This window comes from Oncorhynchus gorbuscha, linkage group LG24 (genome assembly GCF_021184085.1).
Source record: "Oncorhynchus gorbuscha isolate QuinsamMale2020 ecotype Even-year linkage group LG24, OgorEven_v1.0, whole genome shotgun sequence".
In the NCBI taxonomy this organism is placed as follows: domain Eukaryota; kingdom Metazoa; phylum Chordata; class Actinopteri; order Salmoniformes; family Salmonidae; genus Oncorhynchus; species Oncorhynchus gorbuscha.
In genome coordinates, this window is record NC_060196.1 from 20,850,093 (window position 1) to 20,871,992 (window position 21,900).

The 21,900-nt window shown below is 43.8% G+C and overlaps 1 protein-coding gene across 4 annotated transcripts in view; it reads right to left on the bottom strand.

The window, feature by feature from the left end:
- Positions 1–2,128: 2,128 nt before the first annotated feature.
- The window catches only part of cgnb (cingulin b), a 53,433-nt gene continuing 33,661 nt past the window's right edge, over positions 2,129–21,900 (bottom strand). For all 4 annotated transcript variants that reach the window (XM_046326408.1, XM_046326406.1, XM_046326407.1 and 1 more), the window contains 16 exons: positions 16,251–16,375; positions 15,768–15,906; positions 15,159–15,371; positions 12,824–12,972; positions 9,739–9,859; positions 7,709–7,921; positions 7,521–7,607; positions 7,032–7,280; positions 6,700–6,870; positions 6,090–6,251; positions 5,751–5,840; positions 5,557–5,640; positions 5,325–5,443; positions 5,038–5,146; positions 3,174–3,334; positions 2,129–2,577 (listed from right to left, as the gene is read on the bottom strand). In XM_046326408.1, the coding sequence (XP_046182364.1) occupies positions 2,445–2,577; positions 3,174–3,334; positions 5,038–5,146; positions 5,325–5,443; positions 5,557–5,640; positions 5,751–5,840; positions 6,090–6,251; positions 6,700–6,870; positions 7,032–7,280; positions 7,521–7,607; positions 7,709–7,921; positions 9,739–9,859; positions 12,824–12,972; positions 15,159–15,371; positions 15,768–15,906; positions 16,251–16,375 (2,325 nt within the window). In that variant the 3' untranslated portion in view covers positions 2,129–2,444. The remainder of the gene's footprint in view (positions 2,578–3,173; positions 3,335–5,037; positions 5,147–5,324; positions 5,444–5,556; positions 5,641–5,750; positions 5,841–6,089; positions 6,252–6,699; positions 6,871–7,031; positions 7,281–7,520; positions 7,608–7,708; positions 7,922–9,738; positions 9,860–12,823; positions 12,973–15,158; positions 15,372–15,767; positions 15,907–16,250; positions 16,376–21,900) is intronic.

Here is a 21,900-nt window from a genome sequence, read left to right on the forward strand (position 1 = left end):
GGAGGCTTCTGATGTTGACATGCATGAAACCAAGGCTTTTTTGATCACAGAAGTCAACAAATGATGGTGCCTGGGGACTAAACTAAAACAATGATAACTATCCTAAACGAGAATATACAAGACATATTGACATTAGAGACAAAGCGAGGCATAAAGCAATCACAGGTGTTGATTGGGAGAGCTAGCTAAGACAACAGCTAAGACAACAGATAATGACGATGAATGGGCAGAGAGGGTCAGTTAACTACACACAGGGACCCGAGTTCGAGGCTGGGGCCAACAGATAAACAAAGAATTAACAAAATAGAGTACTGTGATCAATGAACAGTCCAGCAGGCATCAGCTATGTAGCAAAGTGATCATAGGGTCCAGAGAACAGCAATAGATGAAACAGGGAAGCCGCTGGGTATTCGTTACTACTTAGCAAGCTGGAGACGCAGCGTTTAAAAGTTAGCAGGCTGAGGCTAGTAGAAGCGCCTGCTCCGATGTCCGGCAATGACCGGTTGGAGGCACAGCGGATGTCGTTACGTCTGCAGACCAGTCATGGTGGAACAGCGGAGCCTCGTGTTGAAAAAAAGGGTCCAGGCCATTTGACGAAAGAGGTATTGCGGTTGTAGTAATTTTCGTTTGCTAGCCGGGAGATGTGCCTGGCTCGCGGCTATATCTTGGTGTAGCAGTGCAGCCATCTCTATTAAATTAATTACACTTTATGGACAAATAACTTATGGTCACATCCACACAAAGTCCAACATTTATTTGAAATACCAAAGTGTCAAAATACTGGTAAAACTCAAGCAGATTTCTACCACATCAAATGTTACAATAAACAGTAAAAACTTCATAACCTGGGCAAAGTTGCCCCAGAAAGACAACTGAGAACTACCACATTCAAAGTAAAAATCTCAGCAAATGTACTTAAGGGAGAAAAGTTCATTGTACATTCATTAAAAGAAGAAATGTACTATTGCACTTCCAATCATATGATTACTTTGTTGGTAGGAAAGCAGATTCAAGCACTGACAAGTTACTCTTGAAATAACTTGTAGCTGTATCTGAAGGAAACATACAAACGGTACAAACGACAATAGTAGCAACTACAGCATCAGTATTAATAAATAACCACTACAATTACAGAAATAATTTTAAGGCATTCGAGTGAAAACATTTGCACAGACCAACGAGATAAATACTTGAAACATAAAATAAGGAACAGGATAGAGAAAGGCTATTAAGAAGGGTGAGAGGTAATGGAAAGAATAGAGATGGAGTGGGATTCACCCACGATTCAAACCATTGTGTATGTAGCGGATTGTCATAAATATCTGATGTATACAGCAGGAAGAGTAGGAAAGTGTAAGCCCCAGAAAAGTACACAGCCCTCACAGTACAGTCAAAAGTCAAAATAACCACAAAGAATACCAAAACCAAAGGAAGGTGAATGTGAGCACCTGCATCGACCACTTGAAGCCAGCTGTACAATAAAGTACAGCTTAACATGCCCATGTAAATACAACAACATTGTACCGAAAATAACTCAACTGTCATAAGTGACCAATATGTTTGCCACCTTTTGGTTTGAGAGTAGCATGTATCTCTTTGGTCGCTCTGTGTTGTCTCTATTCATGCGCGTTTTGTCCTAGATTTTTTATTTTCAATCCCAACCCCCCGACTCCACAGGAGGCCTTTTGCCATTTGGTAGGCCGTCATTGTAAGTAAGACTTTGTTCTTAACGCACTTTCCTAGTTAAATAAAATAAAAAAGTATCAGAAGAGAGATTGCGTGTGAACACGCATGTGCATGTGAAAAGGCTTGCCAAGAATTTAAACTACGTACTGCATTGAAACACTTTTTCTGCTGTGTTAATATCCCACCACAAGTCAGTGTAAAGGTGCTGTAAAACACTCAAGCAAGTATTCTTATAAAACATCAAAGTCAAGTTGAGGCACAGCAAAACCCTGTGATTCCAAGTTCATGTGTGTCCCAAATGGCACCCTATTCCCTATACAGTGCACTACTTTTGACCAGAGTTCTTTGGGCCCTTGGCTTAGTCAATCTACAAAATATCTCATATTTTAACTGACAAAATAAAAGGAAATTATGGTGCCAGGATGACAGTTGATTGTGTGTGTCCCAAATGGCACCCTATTCCCTATACAGTGCACTACTTTTGACCAGAGTTCTTTGGGCCCTTGGCTTAGTCAATCTACAAAATATCTCATATTTTAACTGACAAAATAAAAGGAAATTATGGTGCCAGGATGACAGTTGATTGTACTGGCAACCAACCTCTGACACAGCAATCTAGTTCTCATAAAACCAGAAAAATAACTGCAAGTCAATTTCGTAGTGCTTGGCATGTTAGCTACTTCATGTAGAGTCCTGAGTACCTCCCTCTAACCAGTTATATTTTAATCTATTAATTTAATATATGAAAAAATCTCTCCCTAGCAGTTGGTGGTATGTAATTGTCCCTCAGTGAGGATGGAGGCGATGCTGTTGTCGTAAAAACCCTCCTCGTCCTCAGAACTGAGGTTGGAGGCTCCCAGGACAGGTCGACGCGTCTGATACACCTTCCGCCTGAAAGAATGAACAAGACACGGTTGTCATTGACTGTAGTTGTTACTAAAAAGGGACACAGTTCCTACTGAATGTACTGGGATTTGAGTATTTTTCGTTGTTCCCTGAACCATTCCAATGTCTAATGCATTTCAAAAGAGGACTAAAACCAGAAATAGGTATTTCTCAATTTGAGCAGCGGGCTGAGTGATATTGAAGCACCACCTGCTGGCCCCCGAGGGGTTTGACAACACTGGTGAAGGTGTCTGTACAGGAGTGTGGATTATAAAACAATCATATCTGGCATAACTGGTATAATAACTGGTATGACAAGATGCAACGCTGTACAGAACAGTCATATAGAGGGTATGGGATACTAGAGAATACATTTGGTGTATACTGCTAGTATGTACTGTAGATAGATATGTCAGAGAGGGAACTCACTTTAGCTCACTCTCCAGTGCTGTGGCTTTTGCCTGCAGATACTAAGGAATTTGTTTGTGTATATATATATATATATATATACATACACACACACACACAAATTCCTTAGTATCTGCAGCACACACACACACACACACACACACACATGTATATATCTCTATCAGGGAACTCACTTCTCAGACTCCAGTGCTGTGACTTTGGCCTGCAGTGCTTCCTGCAGCTCCTGCTGCTCCTCCAGGTCCCTAAGAGCCTTCCTGCGGACCCCCTCTAGTCGTTCCACCTCGCCTTCGCTCTCGTCCAGCTGACGCTTCAGGGCCTTCACACGCAGGGACAGCTGGGGACAGAGGTGGACAGGTGGTTAGGATACTGTAGCACCTAGAGTTTAGGATACGGTCACACAGCACAAGGGACCAAGGATAGGTGCACGGTCAGCAGGACACAGCAAGTCCGCTATTAAATGCATAGAAAAGACAACGTCCTGAAGAAAATGTGTGCTTGCTTGACTTGAAGTATTTATGGTATGTAGTTGTAGAGTGAGGAGACAATAGGAATCTCCACCAAAAACCACCTAGTTCTCTGTCATTACATTCATTTTCATGTTATAGTATACATACTGTATGTACATAGACGTGAATGTACTAAGTGATAATCAATGAGGGGCTATGCGTTCCCTGGAAATCAATGAACATGGAAGGTGTGCTCCATGACGCGCTAGCTTTCAAAAGCAACTCAAACATACAGTAGAACATGTAAGAACTATAGCCATTGAATTCTACCGTGTGTTATAGGGAAATAATGAACGTTCAAGAATGCCCTTCAAGCCAAGCAAAAACTAGTATTCAACAATGTATGAAATAATAATACAAATAAATGCCATTTAGCAGACACTTTTATCCAAAGCGACTTAGTCATGGGTGTATACATGTTACATAATGGTGGTCCTGGGAATCGAACCCAATATCCCGGCATTGCAACCGCCATACTCTGCCAACTGAGCTACAGAGGACCAACAGTATCCATTAACATGTACCTGTTCTAGTTGCTCAGCATGCTGGTTCCCCTCAAACCGGTGTGAATGAAGCAGATTGTCACAAATATCTGATGTATACAGCAGGAAGAGTAGGAAAGTGTAAGCCCCAGAAAAGTATAACCCTTTGTTTACTTTTTTCAGTTAAAAGTAAAAATAACCACAAAGAATACCAAAACCAAAGGAAGGTGAATGTGAGCACCTGCATCTACCACCTGAAGCCACTGTACGATAAAGTACAGCTTAACATGCCCAAGTAGATACAACATTGCACAGAAAATTACTAAACCGTTAAACATAAGTGACCAATACGTTTGTCACTTTTTGGTTTGAGAGTAGCATGTATCAGAAGGAAGAGTGCATGTGTGTGAACACATACAGTACCAGTCAAAAGTTTTGAATGTGTAGGTGTGTCTAGAGTTTTTATTTGTACTATTTTCTACATTGTAAAATAATAATGAAGACATCAAAACTATGAAATTACACATGGAATCATGTAGTGACCAAAAAAAAGCCCTGTTAAATCAGAATATATTTTTATATTTGAGATTCTTCAAAGTAGCCACCCGCCTTGATGACAGCTTTGCACATTCTTGGCATTCTCTGAATCAGCTTCATGAGGTAGTCTCCTGGAATGCATTTCAATTAACAGGTGTGCCTTGTTAAAAGTTCATTTGTGGAATTTCTTTCCTTCTTAGTGTGTTTGAGCCAATCAGTTGTGTTGTGACAAGGTAGGGGTGGTATACAGAAGATATCCCTATTTGATAAAATACCAAGAACAGCTCAAATAAGTAACGAGAAACAGTCCATCATTACTTTAAGACATGAAGGTCAATCAATATGATAATATGCCATTTATCAGACTATTTTCTCCAAAGCAACTTACAGTTATGCGTGTAAACACTTCACATACTGGTGGTCCCGGGAATTGAACCCACAATTCTGCCGTTGCAAGTGCCATGCTCTCCCAACTGAGCTACAGAGGACCACCAGTATCCATTAACATGTACCTGGTCTCGTTGCTCAGCGTGCTGGTTCCTCTCCTGGTCCAGAGTGACGATTATTTCCTTCAGCTTTCTCTCTACTCTCCTCTGGGAGGCCTGGATACTCAGCTTCTCTCTGAACACAGAAACATATCATTACACACAATATTCATTCTATTCAGATCAACTATAGTATCCACAAAGCCAAGAAGACTGCTGGTTACAATGATGGTACGTGTCATGTTAGTACTTCAATGTAGTATCCATAGTACTTGAGCAGTTACACATCATGGCTAAGTATAGCATGTACACACCTCTCTTCACTGTGTAGCCTCTCCTCCAGCTCCTGCACTTTACCCTCTAACAAAGTCATTCCAGTGGAGGGACGGAACTGTGTCTCCATGTCTGCCACACGGGACCTCAACTCCTTCACCTGAGGATGGCATATCAAGATGTGTTTGAGCAAAAATGTTTGAGGGTGATGAAACTTAGAATTAGGCATGTTCTGTTACATAAAATGTTGGATATGAAAAGTGAAATCTATACCTGTCTCTCTAGGACACTCTTGTCCATCTCCAGGTCGTGTACGGTTGAGCGCTCCTTCATCAGGTCTCCACGCAGCTGGTCAATCTGAGAGAATGGAAGAAAGAGAATAAGCAAACATTCTGAGTGACTTAGTCTGTATGGAAATCAGTACCTGCTTGTGTGTATTCAAGTGTGTGTGTATTGAAGTACAGTACCTGTTCTCGACTGCGTGCAATACGATCATTGAGAAGCTCCACGCTGCTCTTCTCCTCATCCAATTCAATTTCCATCGTCTTCACTTTGTCCTGACACACATCCATCCACGTTGTAAACAAATTAGTTTGACCATGTCTTTTCAAGCTCTCCTCCCCTTCCCAACATCATATACTACATGCTGATAGTCCAAGGCTAGAAGTCTTTCACATACAATTCCCAAAGCTCTCAGAAGAACCCTTGACCTCTAACCTCCATTTCTCAGACATACAGTATTTCCACACCTATAATACACCCCAAAATCTGACATTTAAAGGTAATAACCACCTTTGACCCCTCACCTCCAGGCCTCTGAGTTCCCTGTTGCGGTCCGTCTGAGAGCTCCTCTCAGAGTCCAGTTCGCTTTCCAGATGTTTGAGGCGGCTGCTGAGCAGGTCTCTCTCCAGCTGGGCGCTGTCCCTCTCCTCCCCACACACCAGCAGCTCTTTCTTCAAACGAGAAACCTGGACCACGGAACGGGGATGGAGTCAGTGGTTCAACATTTGGAAAGGGGACATAATATTCCCAATAGATTGATAAGCCACGTAAGGATCACCTCAGGTTTGTCTCATCAACTAACTCCCTTTATACCGTATCTTTATATTTTCTTTCTTCTCTCCCCTCAAATCCTTTTATTCTCCTTTCTGCTTTCTCTATAAAATATACCTGCAAACTCTCCACTGTTTACTCCTTTCTCTGTACCTGAACACCATCTTCCTGTCCTTTCCTTTGCTCTCCCTCATCCTGAAGTGTCTTTAGGTTGGCCTGGGGCCTCTGTAGCTCAGCCAGTCTGTCTTTGCCCTCCTCCCATTCACCTCCTATTGCAGTGTCTTCAGGTTGGCCTGGGCCCTCTGCAGTTCAGCCAATCTGTCCTTTCCCTCTCCCTACTCTCCCCCTCTCTCTCTCTCTCACCTCTTCCTGCAGTGTTTTCAAGTTGGCCTGGGCCCTCTGCAGTTCAGCCAGTCGGTCTTTGCCCTGCCGCTGGGCATCCTGTAGGTCTCTCCTGGAGCGCTCCCTGTATTCATCCATCTGGCTCTGCAGGGCCTGCACCGACTGACGGGAGTCCCCCAGCATCACCTCCATCTGACGGGTAGAGAAAGGGTGGGTGGAAAGGGCATGGATGGGGAAGAAGGATAGGGTGATCTTTGTCAATTCAGTTTTAAAGCAACCCAAAATCCATACCAGGGCAATAGAAAATAAATGCATAAAAAAGCAGATGCGCGCACACACATGCAATGCCGCACCTCCTTGCTAATCTTCTCCAGGGCCCGGTCTAACAGTCTCTTCTGCTCCTCCAGGTCACTCTTGCCCTTGCGCAGCGCATCTCTCTCCAGATCTCTCTCCTCCAGCCGTTGGCCCAGCTCATCCCTGTCCTTGCCCAGACGGGAGGCTCCTCGCCTGGCTTCCTCCAGTTGGGACCTCAGGGAGCGGTTCTCATCTTCCAGTGCCTGCTCAGCCTCCGAGCTCTGGGGCACGCTGGAGTGAAGCCTCGTCTGTGGAACAGAAAAATACTCCTAAATAAATGGGTATGTGTATTTAGGTATACCTTAACGTAATAACAGATCAGAGAGTTTATGAATCCATGCCTTACTGTGTAGTAATTATGTGTCCTTTTCTAAGATATAAAAGTCTCACACTTGCATTTGTGCCTAGCTTATGTTTGCCGAGTGTTACTCCTGTGTGTTTTTCCATAGCTATATACGCATGCTGCGGTTTTGGTAAGTGTATTTTACCATGAGAGTCAGTCTCTCTCTCAGTCTTGTGTTGGCTTCCTGAAGCTCCAGACTCCCCTGATCCAATGGTGAGGACCCACCTGATGACTAGAGACCGTGAGAGAGAGGTAAAAAGAGTTCAACCTCACATCCATGATCCATCCCACACTCAGTCAAAGTTTAGTTGTATCAAGTTGACGTCACCTCACCTGCTTTGCCTTCTCAAGTGCCATCTCGAGCTCATCTTTCCCCTGCCGTAATTGGTCCTTCAGTCGGTCATTCTCTGACCTCAATTCAGACTCCCGTACTTGGCTAGCCCTCCTCAGGGCTTGAAGCTCCGCCTCCTTCTCATTTAGCTCAACCTTTTGTCTGTCAACCTCCGTGCGAGCCTGCTTGATATCATCATTACAACGCTGAAGATCCTTGGAAAAAGCATATCATGACCAAGATGAATAAAGAGGATGAGGAACAGGATGTGTGAAACTGCCTTGTGTGTGAGTGTGTGGGAGAGAATGAGTTAGAATGTGGGTGTATTAATTGTGTAAAGTGCCTTCAGAAAGTATTCATACCCCTAGACTTAATCCACATTTTGTTGTGTTAAAGCCTGAATTCAAATTGGATTAAATATATATATAATCCATTTAATCCATGTTTCTCACCCATCTACACACAATACCACATAATGACAAAATTAAAACATGTTAAACATTTCAGCAAATGTATGGAAACTGAAATACAGAAATGTATTTTACATATGTATTCACACCCGAGAGTAAATACTTTTTATTAGCACCTTTGGTAGCAATTTCTGGGTAAGTCTCGAAGAGCTTTACACACCTGGATTGTGCAACATTTGCCTATTATTCCTTTCAAAAGTCTTCAAGCTCTGTCAAATTCGATGTTGATCATTGCTAGACAACCATTAAGTCACATTTTTTAACTTGCCCACTCAGGAACATTCACTGTGTTCTTGGTAAGCAACTCCAGTGTAGATTTGTCCTTGTGTTTCAGGTTATTGTCCTGCTGAAAGGTGAATTAATCTCCCAATGTCTTATGGGAAGCAGACTGAACCAGGTTTTCCTCTAGGATTTTGCCTGTGCTTAGCTCCATTCAGTAAATGTTTAATCCTGAAACTCCAGTCCATTACGATTACAAGCATATCCATAACATAATACAGCCACCACTATGCTTGAAAATATGGAGAGTGGTACTCAGTAATGGGTTGTAATTTGCACCAAACATAACACTTTGTATTTAGGACAAAAATGTATTTGCATTGCAACTGTAGTGCCTTGTTGCAAACCGGATGCATGTTTTGTCATTTAAAAAAATTAAAAATGAAAAAATATTTTCACTGTCAATTAGGTTATTATAGTGGAGTAACTACAATGTTCTTGATCCATCCTCAAATTTCCTCCTATCACAGCCATTAAACTCTGTAACTTTTAATATCACCATTGGCCTCATGGTGAAATCCCTGAGTGGTTTCCTTCCTCTACGGCAACGGAGTTAGGAAGGACACCTGTATCTTTGTAGTGCCTGGGTGTATTCATACACCATTCAAAGTGTAATTAATAACTTCCCCATGGTCAAAGTTGTATTCAATGCCTGCTGTTTTTAGTTTTACTCATCTACCAATAGGTCTCTGACTTCCCTTCTTTGTGAGGCATTGGAAAACCTCCCGTCTTTAGGCAGCGTAGCCTAGTGGTTAGAGTGTTGGACTAGTAACCGGAAGGTTGCGAGTTCAAACCCCCGAGCTGACAAGGTACAAATCTGTCGTTCTGCCCCTGAACAGGCAGTTAACCCACTGTTCCCAGGCCGTCATTGAAAATAAGAATATGTTCTTAACTGACTTGCCTGGTTAAATAAAGGTAAAAAAATAAATAAATAAAAACTGAGGGACCTTACAGATAATTGCATGTGTTGGGTACAGAGATGAGGTAGTCATTCAAAAATCATGTTAAATACTATTATTGCACACAGATTGCATGCAAGTCATTATGTGCCTTAAGCCATTTTTTACTCCTGAACTTATTTAGGCATTCTACTTTGACATTATGGGGTAGGGTGTGTCGGCCAATAACAAACAAAAAAATGTAAATTGAATCCATTTTAAATTCCAGTAGCAACACAACAAAACGTGGAAAAAGTAAAGCGGTGTGAATACTTTCGGGAAGGCACTGTGTGTAAGAATGTGTGTATGCTTGATCTGTGACATTGTGATCATGAAGAAGCTTACCTCTGCATAAGAGTCTGCCTCGTCAAAGCCAGGCATCTGCTTCTTCATGGACATCAGTGAATCCTGAAGCTCCTTCAGCTCCCCCTCAAACTCTTCCTTCTCCAAACGTGCTCTCATGAGCCTACACAAACACAGAGCATGTACGATAACCATGTGAACACAACAGCAAATGCACAACAAACAATGAACACTGAATCTTCACACCGTCACAAACCTGTTGCCTTCTAGGAATCTGAACAAATCTCAATACATTGAAAATTGTATCATCGTTCACTTCAATAGTTTAGATCATATGTCTGTTTCTAACATAGTTGATATGATTTGTCAAGATGGCTTGATTAATAAAAATAGCTTGAGATTCATTTGAGTCTATTACAGGTGTTTTGGAGCAGGTACAGCAGACTAGCGCTAGCTGAAAAGATACTTTCAAATCAAATTTTATTTGTCACATGCACCGAATACAAAAAGGTATTCACCTTACAGTGAAATGTTTACAAGGCCTTAACCAGCAATGCAATTAAGAAAAACAAATCATTAAAGAGCAGCAGTAAAATAACAATAGCGAGGCTATATACAGGGGGTACTGGTACAGAGTCAATGTGCGGGGGCACCGGTTAGTCGAGGTAATATATACGTGGGTAGAGTTACTAAGGGGGGGAGGGGGCAATATGCAAGTAGTCTGGGTAGCCATTTACATTTACATTTACATTTAAGTAATTTAGCAGACGCTCTTATCCAGAGCGACTTACAAATTGGTGCATTCACCTTATGACATCCAGTGGAACAACCACTTTACAATAGTGCATCTAAATATTTTAAGGGGGGAGGGGGTGAGAAGGATTACTTTATCCTATCCTAGGTATTCCTTAAAGAGGTGGGGTTTCAGGTGTCTCCGGAAGGTGGTGATTGACTCCGCTGTCCTGGCGTCGTGAGGGAGTTTGTTCCACCATTGGGGAGCCAGAGCAGCGAACAGTTTTGACTGAGCTGAGCGGGAACTGTACTTCCTCAGTGGTAGGGAGGCGAGCAGGCCAGCGGTGGATGAACGCAGTGCCCTTATTTGGGTGTAGGGCCTGATCAGAGCCTGGAGGTACTGAGGTGCCGTTCCCCTCACAGCTCCGTAGGCAAGCACCATGGTCTTGTAGCGGATGCGAGCTTCAACTGGAAGCCAGTGGAGAGAGCGGAGGAGCGGGGTGACGTGAGAGAACTTGGGAAGGTTGAACACTAGACGGGCTGCGGCGTTCTGGATGAGTTGTAGGGGTTTAATGGCACAGGCAGGGAGCCCAGCCAACAGCGAGTTGCAGTAATCCAGACGGGAGATGACAAGTGCCTGGATTAGGACCTGCGCCGCTTCCTGTGTGAGGCAGGGTCGTACTCTGCGGATGTTGTAGAGCATGAACCTACAGGAACGGGCCACCGCCTTGATGTTAGTTGAGAACGACAGTTTGATTAGCCATTTGATTAGATGTTCAGTAGTCTTATGGCTTGGGGGTAGAAGCTGTTTAGAAGCGTCTTGGACCTGGACTTGCCCTCTGGTACCACTTGCAGTGCGGTAGCGGAGAGAAAAGTCTATGACTAGGGTGGCTGGAGTCTGACAATTTTTAGGGCCTTCCTCTGACACCGCCTGGCATAGAGGTCCTGGATGGCAGGAAGCTTGGCCCCAGTGATGTACTGGGCTGTATGCACTACCCTCTGTTGTGCCTTGCGGTCGGAGGCAGAGCATTTGCCATACCAGGCAGTGATGCAATCCGTCAGGATGCTCTCGATGGTGCAGCTGTAGAACCTTTTGAGGATCTGAGGACCCATGCCAAATCTTTTTAGTCTCCTGAGGGGGAACAGGTGTTGTCGTGCCCTCTTCACCTTGGTGCCTTGGTGTGCTCGGTTTCAGTTCTGCCCACAACTAACCATGTTAGTTTGTTGGGGATGTGGACACCAAGGAACTTGAAGCTCTTAACCTGCTCCAACTGCAGCCCCGTCGATGAGAATGGGGCGTGCTCGCTCCCTTTTTTCCCTGTAGTCCACAATCCTCTCCTTTGTATTAATCACGTTGAGGGAGAGGTTGTTGTCCTGGCACTACACGGCCAGGTCTCTGACTTCCTCCTTATATGCGGTCTCATCGTTGTAGGTGATCAAACCTACCACTGTTGTGTCATCGGCAAACTTAATGATGGTGTTAGAGTCGTGCCTGGCCGTGCAGTCATGAGTGAACAGGGAGTAGAGGAGGGGGCTGAGCACGCACCCGAGGAGCCCCCGTGATAAGGATCTGTGTGGCGGATGTGTTGTTACGTACACTTACCACCTGGGGGCAGCCTGTCTGGAAGTCCAGGATCCAGTAGCAGGTGTTTAGTCCCAGGGTCCTTAGCTTAGTGATGAGCTTTGAGGGCACAATGGTGTTGACCGCTGAGCTGTAGTCAATGAATTGCATTCTCACATAGGTGTTCCTTTTGTCCAGGTGTGAAAGTGCAGTGTGGAGTGCAATAGAGATTGTATCATCTGTGGCTCTTTTGGGACGGTATGCAAATTGGAGTGGGTCTAGGGTTTCTGGAATAATGGTGTTGATGTGAGCCATGACCAGCCTTTCTAAGCACTTCCTGGCTACAGACATGGTAGTCATTTAGGGAGGGCAGGGCAGGCACCACCAAAAGCAGTACTCTTTAGCAATCATATGTGTAAGTTTGCCTTAGAACAGTGTTTCCCAACCCTAGTCCTCAAGTACCCCCAACATTACACATTTGTATTGTAACTCTGGACAAGCACATGTGATTCAACTTCTCAACTAATCATGAAGTTCTCAATGAGTTCAATGAGGTGTATTTGTCAAGGGCTACAATGAAACTATGTAATGTTGGGGGTATTTGAGGACCAGGGTTGGTAAACACTGCCTTAGAATACCAGGTAAGGGGCTGCCACTGATAAGGTGCCACAATCTATCTGGTATTTTGGATCATAGGTCAAGACAATAGAAAACTGACCTGACAAAGACTACTAGTTTAAAGCTAATATGAAGACTACTTCGTAGGTGTAGAGACGTGTATGACGCACCATTGATATACTACAGCCAATGAAATAAATATATTGAGGCACTCACTCCTGCTTGTTGCTGTGAAGCTCCTCTGTGGTGGTTTCCAGCTGCTTCCTCCACTGGCCACCCTGGTCCCTGCAGCTCTCTAGCTCCTCCTCCAGGCAGAGCATGGCATCATTCACCCTCTGCCTCTCCTCCTCAATCTGCTGCTGGGACTAACGCATAGCAGGGAGAGATCAGACATATGGTACACATACATGCAGCTGAAGTCAGAAGTTTACATACACCTTATCCAAATACATTTAAACTCAGTTTCCCACAATCTCTGACATTTAATCCTAGTCAAAATTCCCGTTCTTTGGTCAGTTACAATCACCACTTTATTTTAAGAATGTGAAATGTCAGAATAATAGTAGAGAGAATTACTTATTTCAGCTTTTATTTATTTCATCACATTCCCAGTGGGTCAGAATTTTACATACACTCAATTAGTATTTGGTAGCATTGCCTATAAATTGTTTAACTTGGGTCAAATGTTTTGGGTAGACTTCCACAAGCTTCCCACAATAAGTTGGATGAATTTTGGCCCATTCCTCCTGACAGAGCTGGTGTAACTGAATTAGGTTTGTAGGCCTTGTTCGCACACGCTTTCCTGTTCTGCCCACATATTTTCTATTGGATTGAAGTCAGGGCTTTGTGATGGCCACTCCAATACCTTTAATTTGTTGTCTTTAAGCCATTTTGCCACAACTTTGGAAGTATGCTTGGGGTCATTGTACATTTGGAAAGACCCATTTGATGTCTTGAGATGTTGCTTCAATATATCCACAATTTTCCTCCCTCAAGATGCTATCCATTTTGTGAAGTGCACCAGTCCCTCCTGCAGCAAAGCAACCCCTCAACATGATGCTGCCACCCCCATGCTTCACGGTTGGGATGGTGTTCTTCGGCTTGCAAGCCTCATCCTTCTGACTTCCACTGTACATACAGTGCATTCGGAAAGCATACAGACCCCTTGACCTTTTCCACATGTTTTTACGTTACAGCCTAAAATGGATTAAACTGTTTTAAATACTCTCCACGAACAATTTCTTCGACCTCATGGCTTGGTTTTTGCTCTGACAGTCACTTTCCAAATCATGTCCAAGCAATTGAATTAACCACAGGTGAACTCCAAGTTGAATAAACACCTCAAGGATTGTCAATGGAATCAGGATGCGCCTGAGCTCAATTTAAGTTTCATAGCAAAAGGTCTGAATACTTATGCAAGTAAGGTTTCGTTTTTTTATTTGTAATACATTTGAAAAATGTCATTATGGGTCATTCTGTGTAGATTTATGAGGATTTAAAAAAAATTAAATTCAGTTTCAGTTTGTTTGGGAAAAAGGTCAAGGGGTCCGACTACTTTCCGAATGCACTGCACATACCACAAGATGTTGGTGGCACCTTCATCGGGGAGGACGGGCTCGTGGGAATGTCTGGAGCAGCCAATGGAATAGTATAAAATAGATCAAACATGGTTTCATGTGTTTGATGCCATTCCATTTGCTCCGTTCCAGCAATTATTATGAGCCTTCCTACCCTGATACATACAGACGGACATAAATAAACCAGTCCCCATTTCTCAGGGACCTCCAACCAGTGCATATACTGTGTTGTTCCATTTCAGCACTACCATACCGGATTTAACTAATGAAGGGGTAAATTAGGATTGGATGGCGAAACACTGAACATTTGACATATGAAGAGTTAATTTCCAAAACGCTATATCCACCAATTTCTCATGTGTTTTTTCATCAGAAATGATTTCTTATGGGTACCTTCATGTGTGTGTAAATTATTACTGTTCAGTTTTTTTTAATCCATAAGTTTTTTTGGGCAAAACGTTATATATCCGTTGTTTAGCTGGAATGTGATGTTTGTATCCTGTATATTCACAGTGATATGTGGTTGTCTCAACTAGCCATCTTAAGATGAATGCACTTCATGTTTATTGCTCTGGATAAGAACATCTGCTAATGACTAACATTTCAAATGTAAATGTTTTACATACAGATCTCATATTACTGTATTGAATATTTATTATTTTTATTATTTTTTATAAATAGTGATGTCACAAATATACTTTGTACAGTTCATTAATTTCCTTGTTATATTTGACCGTGTAAAAACGAGCGTACTACTTATTTCTCTGAGAGCGAGGCGGATATGTCAAGTGATAGATTTTAAACAAATACATGTCTGTCATTGAACAACCCCATGCTATGCTTAGATAGTTTTTTTCACTCACTAATCTCTCAACAGCTTTAAACAATAAAAGCTAATTTACCAAGATTTCTGAAAATGGATATATAGCATTTTGGAATGAAATTTCCACACAAACACAAACCAACGTATCCACCTGTGACACCTGTTCCATGGTGCTTCTCAGGGTTTCCATGTCCTGGCTGTACTGCTCCCTGAGGGCTTCCATCTCCTGGTCGTGGCTCCCCACCTCTTCCTTCAGCGCCCCCTTCAGGGCCGTCAGCGCTCTCTCCCTCTGACGCAGTACCTCCTCCTGACGCTGCCGCAACATTGCCGCCTCCGCCAGGTCCGCCTGCAACGATATCACATCCTGCAAGGGAGAGAGAGAGAGTGTGTAAATAGTACTGAATGGCTGCAGTTAATCAACTTGGAGTTCATAAAATGCCCCCAAACAATGTAAAGCACTTTGAAGAGTGCAACATAAATGCAAGACATCATCATCATTGGGGCGGCAGGTAGCCTAATGGTTAGTAACCGAAAGGGCCAGTAACCGAAAGGTTGCTAGATCGAATCCCCGAGCTGACAAGGTACAAATCTGTCGTTCTGCCCCTGAACAAGGCAGTTAACCCACTGTTTCTAGGCCATCATTGTAAATAAGAATGTTGTTAACTGGCTAGTTAAATAAAGGTAATATATATATATATAGATATATAGATATATAGATAGATATATATTTTTTAAATGTTTTTAATCATCCTTGCCGTACCGTCTGCAGTGACATGGAGTCGGTTTGTGGTGTGTTCTCTGGCATTCCCCTCAGCTCCTCCTGAAGCTCAGCCAGCTGGTCTTCCTGTTGACGCACCCGAGACTCTGCCCCCTCCCTGGCCATCCGCAGCTGGGTCAACCTGATAGGGAAGACAGAAATCGATACAGAAATCGATACCCCAATCAATATACTCATTAACATGTCAGTCAATTAGGCAATCAATCCATCAACCGAACAATTAAAGAAGCAGGAGATTAATGGGCTGCTTAAAGGTGCAATCCATAAGTTGTCTATATTCTGACAACAAAATGTAGAATAAATACGTACGGTGACTTTTGGGGGTCTTAACACACGTGCACTGCAAATGCACACAGATTCCAGACACAGATTAAACCTAGTCTATTTAAAAGTGCATTTTAGTCCAGGGCTAGGCCTAATCTGTGACAAGCAAAACCGGCCATAGGTGTGTGAAGCCTAGCTTACTCTTCTTGGGCCATCTGTAGTTCGGTTTTGTTGCGGTCCAGTTGTTCCTGAAGCTGGTGGTTCTCATTCAGACGCTGCTCCAACTCCTTCTTCAGATTCTCATGAGACCCTTGTTTAGGAGGAACCTGTGAGGAGACAAGTCAATGTACATACAACTGCACCTACTATATATGTACAGCATTCAGCGGTGTACTCGGGTAGCCTAGTGGTTAGCGCATTAGGCCAGTATCCGTTGTTGGATCAAATCCCCTGAGCTGACAAGGTAAAAATCTGTCGTTCTGTCTCTGAGCAAGGCAGTTAACCCACTGTTCCCGCCGAAGAAGTGGATGTCGATTAAGGCAGCCCTCTGTACCTCTGATTCAGAGACTGACTAGGTATCCCCCTTTCAATCTACAATTCACTACCCCATCAGAAATGCATAGAAACCTGCATTCAACACTACATTGTTGGCAACAAATAAATTATTACAGATTGGCATCAATGTTACCGCCAAAGTGCAGTATCTACACCATCAAATAGTGCTAGGGGGTGTCATTCACAGGTTGGTGGCACCTTAATTGGTGAGCCCGTGCTTGTGGTAATGGCTGGAGCGGAATAAGTGGAATGGTATCAAACATGGTTTCTATGCATTTCATGCATGGCACAGTCACGTGAAACTGTATAATGGCTCTGCGTCCCAAATAGCACCCTATATGCACTACTCTTGACCAGGGCCCACAGTAGGGTACCATGTAGGGAATAGGTTGGCATTTGGAACACAGACTGGATGTTGCTCAGTGACAATATGGATGAGGGTAAAGTTTTGCCCTGCGGAACTAACATTCCTCTGACAATTTCCTCTCACATATTATCAGTGATCGATTATGGTCTGTGCTGCAGAGATTATGCTCTCCTCAAGGCAACTGGCAAATCACTTTGTTTTGGTTTTATCTGTTTGTAAAGAGGGGTAATGTAGAGTTGCATTGACTATGAACTGAACAGTAGAAATAATATAATTTAGCCAATGGACAGGCCAGTTAGCTGCTAGCTATATCCTTGAAGGAAATCTATAAATAAATAGTACATTCAATACTGCATATCATACAAATTAGATAACAGGTGTTCCTTCTGGCCGTGGGAGGCACGCACGCACACCACCTGCTTCAAGTAACCCAACACACCAGCTTGTGTTCCACCACACAGGTAGCAGAGAAACTCTATACATGTCTGCTATTTCACTGATACCAGTATACCATTTAACACTGCCCTAGAGCCAGCCAAAACAATCTACTGATGTTCAGAGAGCACTTAAACACAGTGTTGAACCAACAATCATATCTAGTAGAGTGAAGAGAACACGTTATACTATATTTGTACTAGGATTGTCAAATCTCTGGCTGCCTATACTGTATGCTTAAGCAGAATTAAACTATTACTAATGGTATCCAAGCTATTAAGAAATGTTGATACACTACTTGATCAAAAGTATGTGGAGACCTGCTCCATCGAACATCTCATTCCAAAATTATGGGCATTACTATGGAGTTGGTCCCCCCCTTTGCTGCTAGAAAGCCTCCACTCTTCTGGGAAGACTTCCACTAGTTGTTGGAACAATCCTGTGGGGGTAAGGGGGGGGGGGGGGGGAGACTTGCTTCCATTCAGCCACAAGAGCATTAGTGAGGTTGTGCACCAATGTTGGGCAATTAGCCCTGGCTCGCAGTCGGCGTTCCAAATCATCCCAAAGGTGTTCAATGGAGTTGAGGTCAGGAATCTGTGCAGGCCAGTCAAGTTCTTCTACACCGATCTCAACAAACATTTTTGTATGGACCTTGCTTTGTGCACGGGGCATTGTCATGCTGAAACAGGAAAGGGCCTTCCACAAACTATTGCCAAGGTTGGAAGCACAGAATCGTCTAGAATGTTATTGTATGCTGTAGGATTAAGATTTCCCCTCACTGGAATTTAGGGGCCTAGCCCAAACCATGAAGAAACAACCCCAGACTATTATTCATCCTCCAAACTTTGCAGTGGGGCAGGTAGCATTCTCCTGTCATCCGCCAAACCCAGGTTAGTCCGTCGGACTGCCAGATGGTGAAACTTGATTCACCACTCCACAGAACGCGTTTCCACTGCTCCAGAGTCCAATGCCAGCAAGCTTTACACCACTCCAGCCGACACTTGGCATTCAGATGTTGATCTTAGACTTGTGTGTGTGCGGCTGCTCGGCCATGGATACCCATTTAACGAGGCTCCTAACAAACAGTTCTTCTGCTGACTTTGCTTCCGGAGGCAGTTTGGAACTCGATAGTGAGTGATTGTTCTATTTGAGGACAGACGATTTTACGCGCTTCAACACCCTGCGGTCCCGTTCTATGAGCTTGGCTGAGCCTAGACATTTCCCCTTCACAATAACAACACTTGCAGTTGACCGGGGCAGCTCTAACAGGGCAGAAATTTGACAAACTGATTTGTTGGAAAGGTGGCATCCTATGAAGGTACCAAGCCACTGAGCTCTTCAGTAAGGCCATTCTACTGACAATGTTTGTCAAATGAGATTGTGCGATGGTGTGCTTGATTTTATACACCTGTCAACAAGGGGTATGGCTTAAATAGCAAAGTCCACTAATTTGAAGTGGTGTCCATATACTTTGTATATACATTTACATTTACATTTAAGTCATTTAGCAGATAGTATTTAGCCCTAAACTGTGTTCGAAAACTCATACTAACCGCATTATTTAAGACATAAATTGTGTAGTATGCTTATTGGTCATAGTATGGATATAAAAGGGAAAGGGGGATACCTAGTCAGGTACACTCAGTTGAATGCATTGTGCGTCTTCCGCATTTAACCCAACCCTTCTGAATCAGAGAGGTGCAGGAGGCTGCCTTAAATCTAAATCATCGGCATTTGGGTAACAGTGGGTTAACTGCCTTGCTTAAGGGCAGAACAAAAGATTTTTACCTTGTCAGTCCGGGGATTCGATCCAGCAACCTTTCGGTTACTTGCCCAACACTCCTACCAGGCTACCTGCCACCCCAATATAGTTAGTATGCCAAAAGTTCACGGATGTCGTACTACATTCACCAAAATACAATGTATACAAGCAGTAGACAGCATGGAAATACTATCTATCAAGGGAATTCTCTTCGATTATAATCACAGCCGTATATATTCCCCCCCAAGCAGACACATCAATGGCTGTGAACAATCTTTATTTGACTCTTTGCAAACTGGAATCCATACATCCTGAGGCTGCATTCATTGTAGCTGGGGATTTTAACAAGGCTAATCTGAAAACAAGACTCCCTAAATTGTATCAGCATATCGATTGCGCAACCAGGGCTGGCAAAACCTTGGATCACTGCTATTCTAACTTCCGCGACGCATATAAGGCCCTGCCCCGCCCTCCTTTCGGAAAAGCTGACCACGACGCCATTTTGTTGATCCCTGCCTACAGACGGAAACTAAAACAAGAAGCTCCCACGCTGAGGTCTGTTCAACGCTGGTCCGACCAATCTGATTCCACACTCCAAGACTGCTTCCATCACGTGGACTGGGATATGTTTCGTATTGCGTCAGACAACAACATTGACGAATACGCTGATTCGGTGTGCGAGTTCATTAGAACATGCTTTGAAGATGTCGTTCCCATAGCAACGATCAAAACATTCCCAAATCAGAAACTGTGGATTGATGGCAGCATTTGCGTGAAACTGAAAGCTCAAACCACTGCTTTTAAATCAGGGGAAGGTGACCGGAAACATGACCGAATACAAACAGTGTAGCTATTCCCTCCGCAAGGCAATCAAACAAGCTAAGCGTCAGTATAGAGACAAAGTATAATCTCAATTCAACGGCTCACAGTCAGTCTACAGTCAATCACGGATTACAAAAAGAAAACCAGCCCCGTCACGGACCAGGATGTCTTGCAACCAAAACATGCGGCCTCTCCTTCACTGCAGCAGAGGTGAGTAAAACATTTAAACGTGTGAACCCTCGCAAGGCTGCAGGCCGCGCCCTCAGAGCATGCGCAGACCAGCTGGCTGGTGTGTTTACGGACATATTCAATCAATCCCTATCCCAGTCTGCTGTTCCCACATGCTTCAAGAGGGCCACCATTGTTCCTGTTCCCAAGGAAGCTAAGGTAACTGAGCTAAACGACTACTGCCGCCCTGTAGCACTCACTTCCGTCATCATGAAGTGCTTTGAGAGAGACTAGTCAAGGACCATATCACCTCCACCCTACCTGACACCCTAGACCCACTCCAATTTGCTTACCGCCCAAATAGGTCCACAGACGATGCAATCTCAACCACTCTGCACACTGCCCTAACCCATCTGGACAAGAGGAATACTTATGTGAGAATGCTGTTCATTGACTACAGCTCGGCATTTAACACCATAGTACCCTCCAAGCTCATCATCAAGCTCGAGACCCTGGGTCTCGACCCCGCCCTGTGCAACTGGGTACTGGACTTCCTGACGGGCCACCCCCAGGTGGTGAGGGTAGGCAACAACATCTCCACCCCGCTGATCATCAACACTGGGGCCCCACAAGGGTGTGTTCTGAGCCCTCTCCTGTACTCCCTGTTCACCCACGACTCCGTGGCCACGCACGCCTCCAACACAATCATCAAGTTTGCGGACGACACAACAGTGGTAGGCTTGATTACCAACAACGACGAGACGGCCTACAGGGAGGAGGTGAGGGCCCTCGGAGTGTGGTGTCAGGAAAATAACCTCACACTCAACGTTAACAAAACTAAGGAGATGATTGTGAACTTCAGGAAACAGCAGAGGGAACACCCCCCTATCCACATCGATGGAACAGTAGTGGAGAGGGTAGCAAGTTTTAAGTTCCTCGGCATACACATCACAGACAAACTGAATTGGTCCACCCACACAGACAGCATCGTGAAGAAGGCGCAGCAGCGCCTCTTCAACCTCAGGAGGCTGAAGAAATTCAGCTTGTCACCAAAAGCACACAAACTTCTACAGATGCACAATCGAGAGCATCCTGGCGGGCTGTACGGCAACTGCTCCGCCCTCAACCGTAAGGCTCTCCAGAGGGTAGTGAGGTCTGCACAACGCATCACCGGGGGCAAACTACCTGCCCTCCAGGACACCTACACCACCCGATGTCACAGGAAGGCCATAAAGATCATCAAGGACAACAACCACCCGAGCCACTGCCTGTTCACCCCGCTATCATCCAGAAGGAGAGGTCAGTACAGGTGCATCAAAGCTGGGACCGAGAGACTGATAAACAGCTTCTACCTCAAGGCCATCAGACTATTAAACAGCCACCACTAACATTTAGTGGCTGCTGCCAACACACTGACTCAACTCCAGCCACTTTAATAATGGGAATTGATGGGAAATGTAAAATATATCACTAGCCACTTTAAACAATGCTACCTAATGTAATGTTTACATACCCTACATTATTCATCTCATATGTATACGTATATACTGTACTCTATATCATCTACTGCATCTATGTAATACATGTATCACTAGCCACTTTAACTATGCCACTTTGTTTACATACTCATCTCATATGTATATACTGTACTCGATACCATCTACTGTATCTTCTATCTGTACCATCACTCATTCATATATCTTTATGTACATATTCTTTATCCCCTTACACTTGTGTGTATA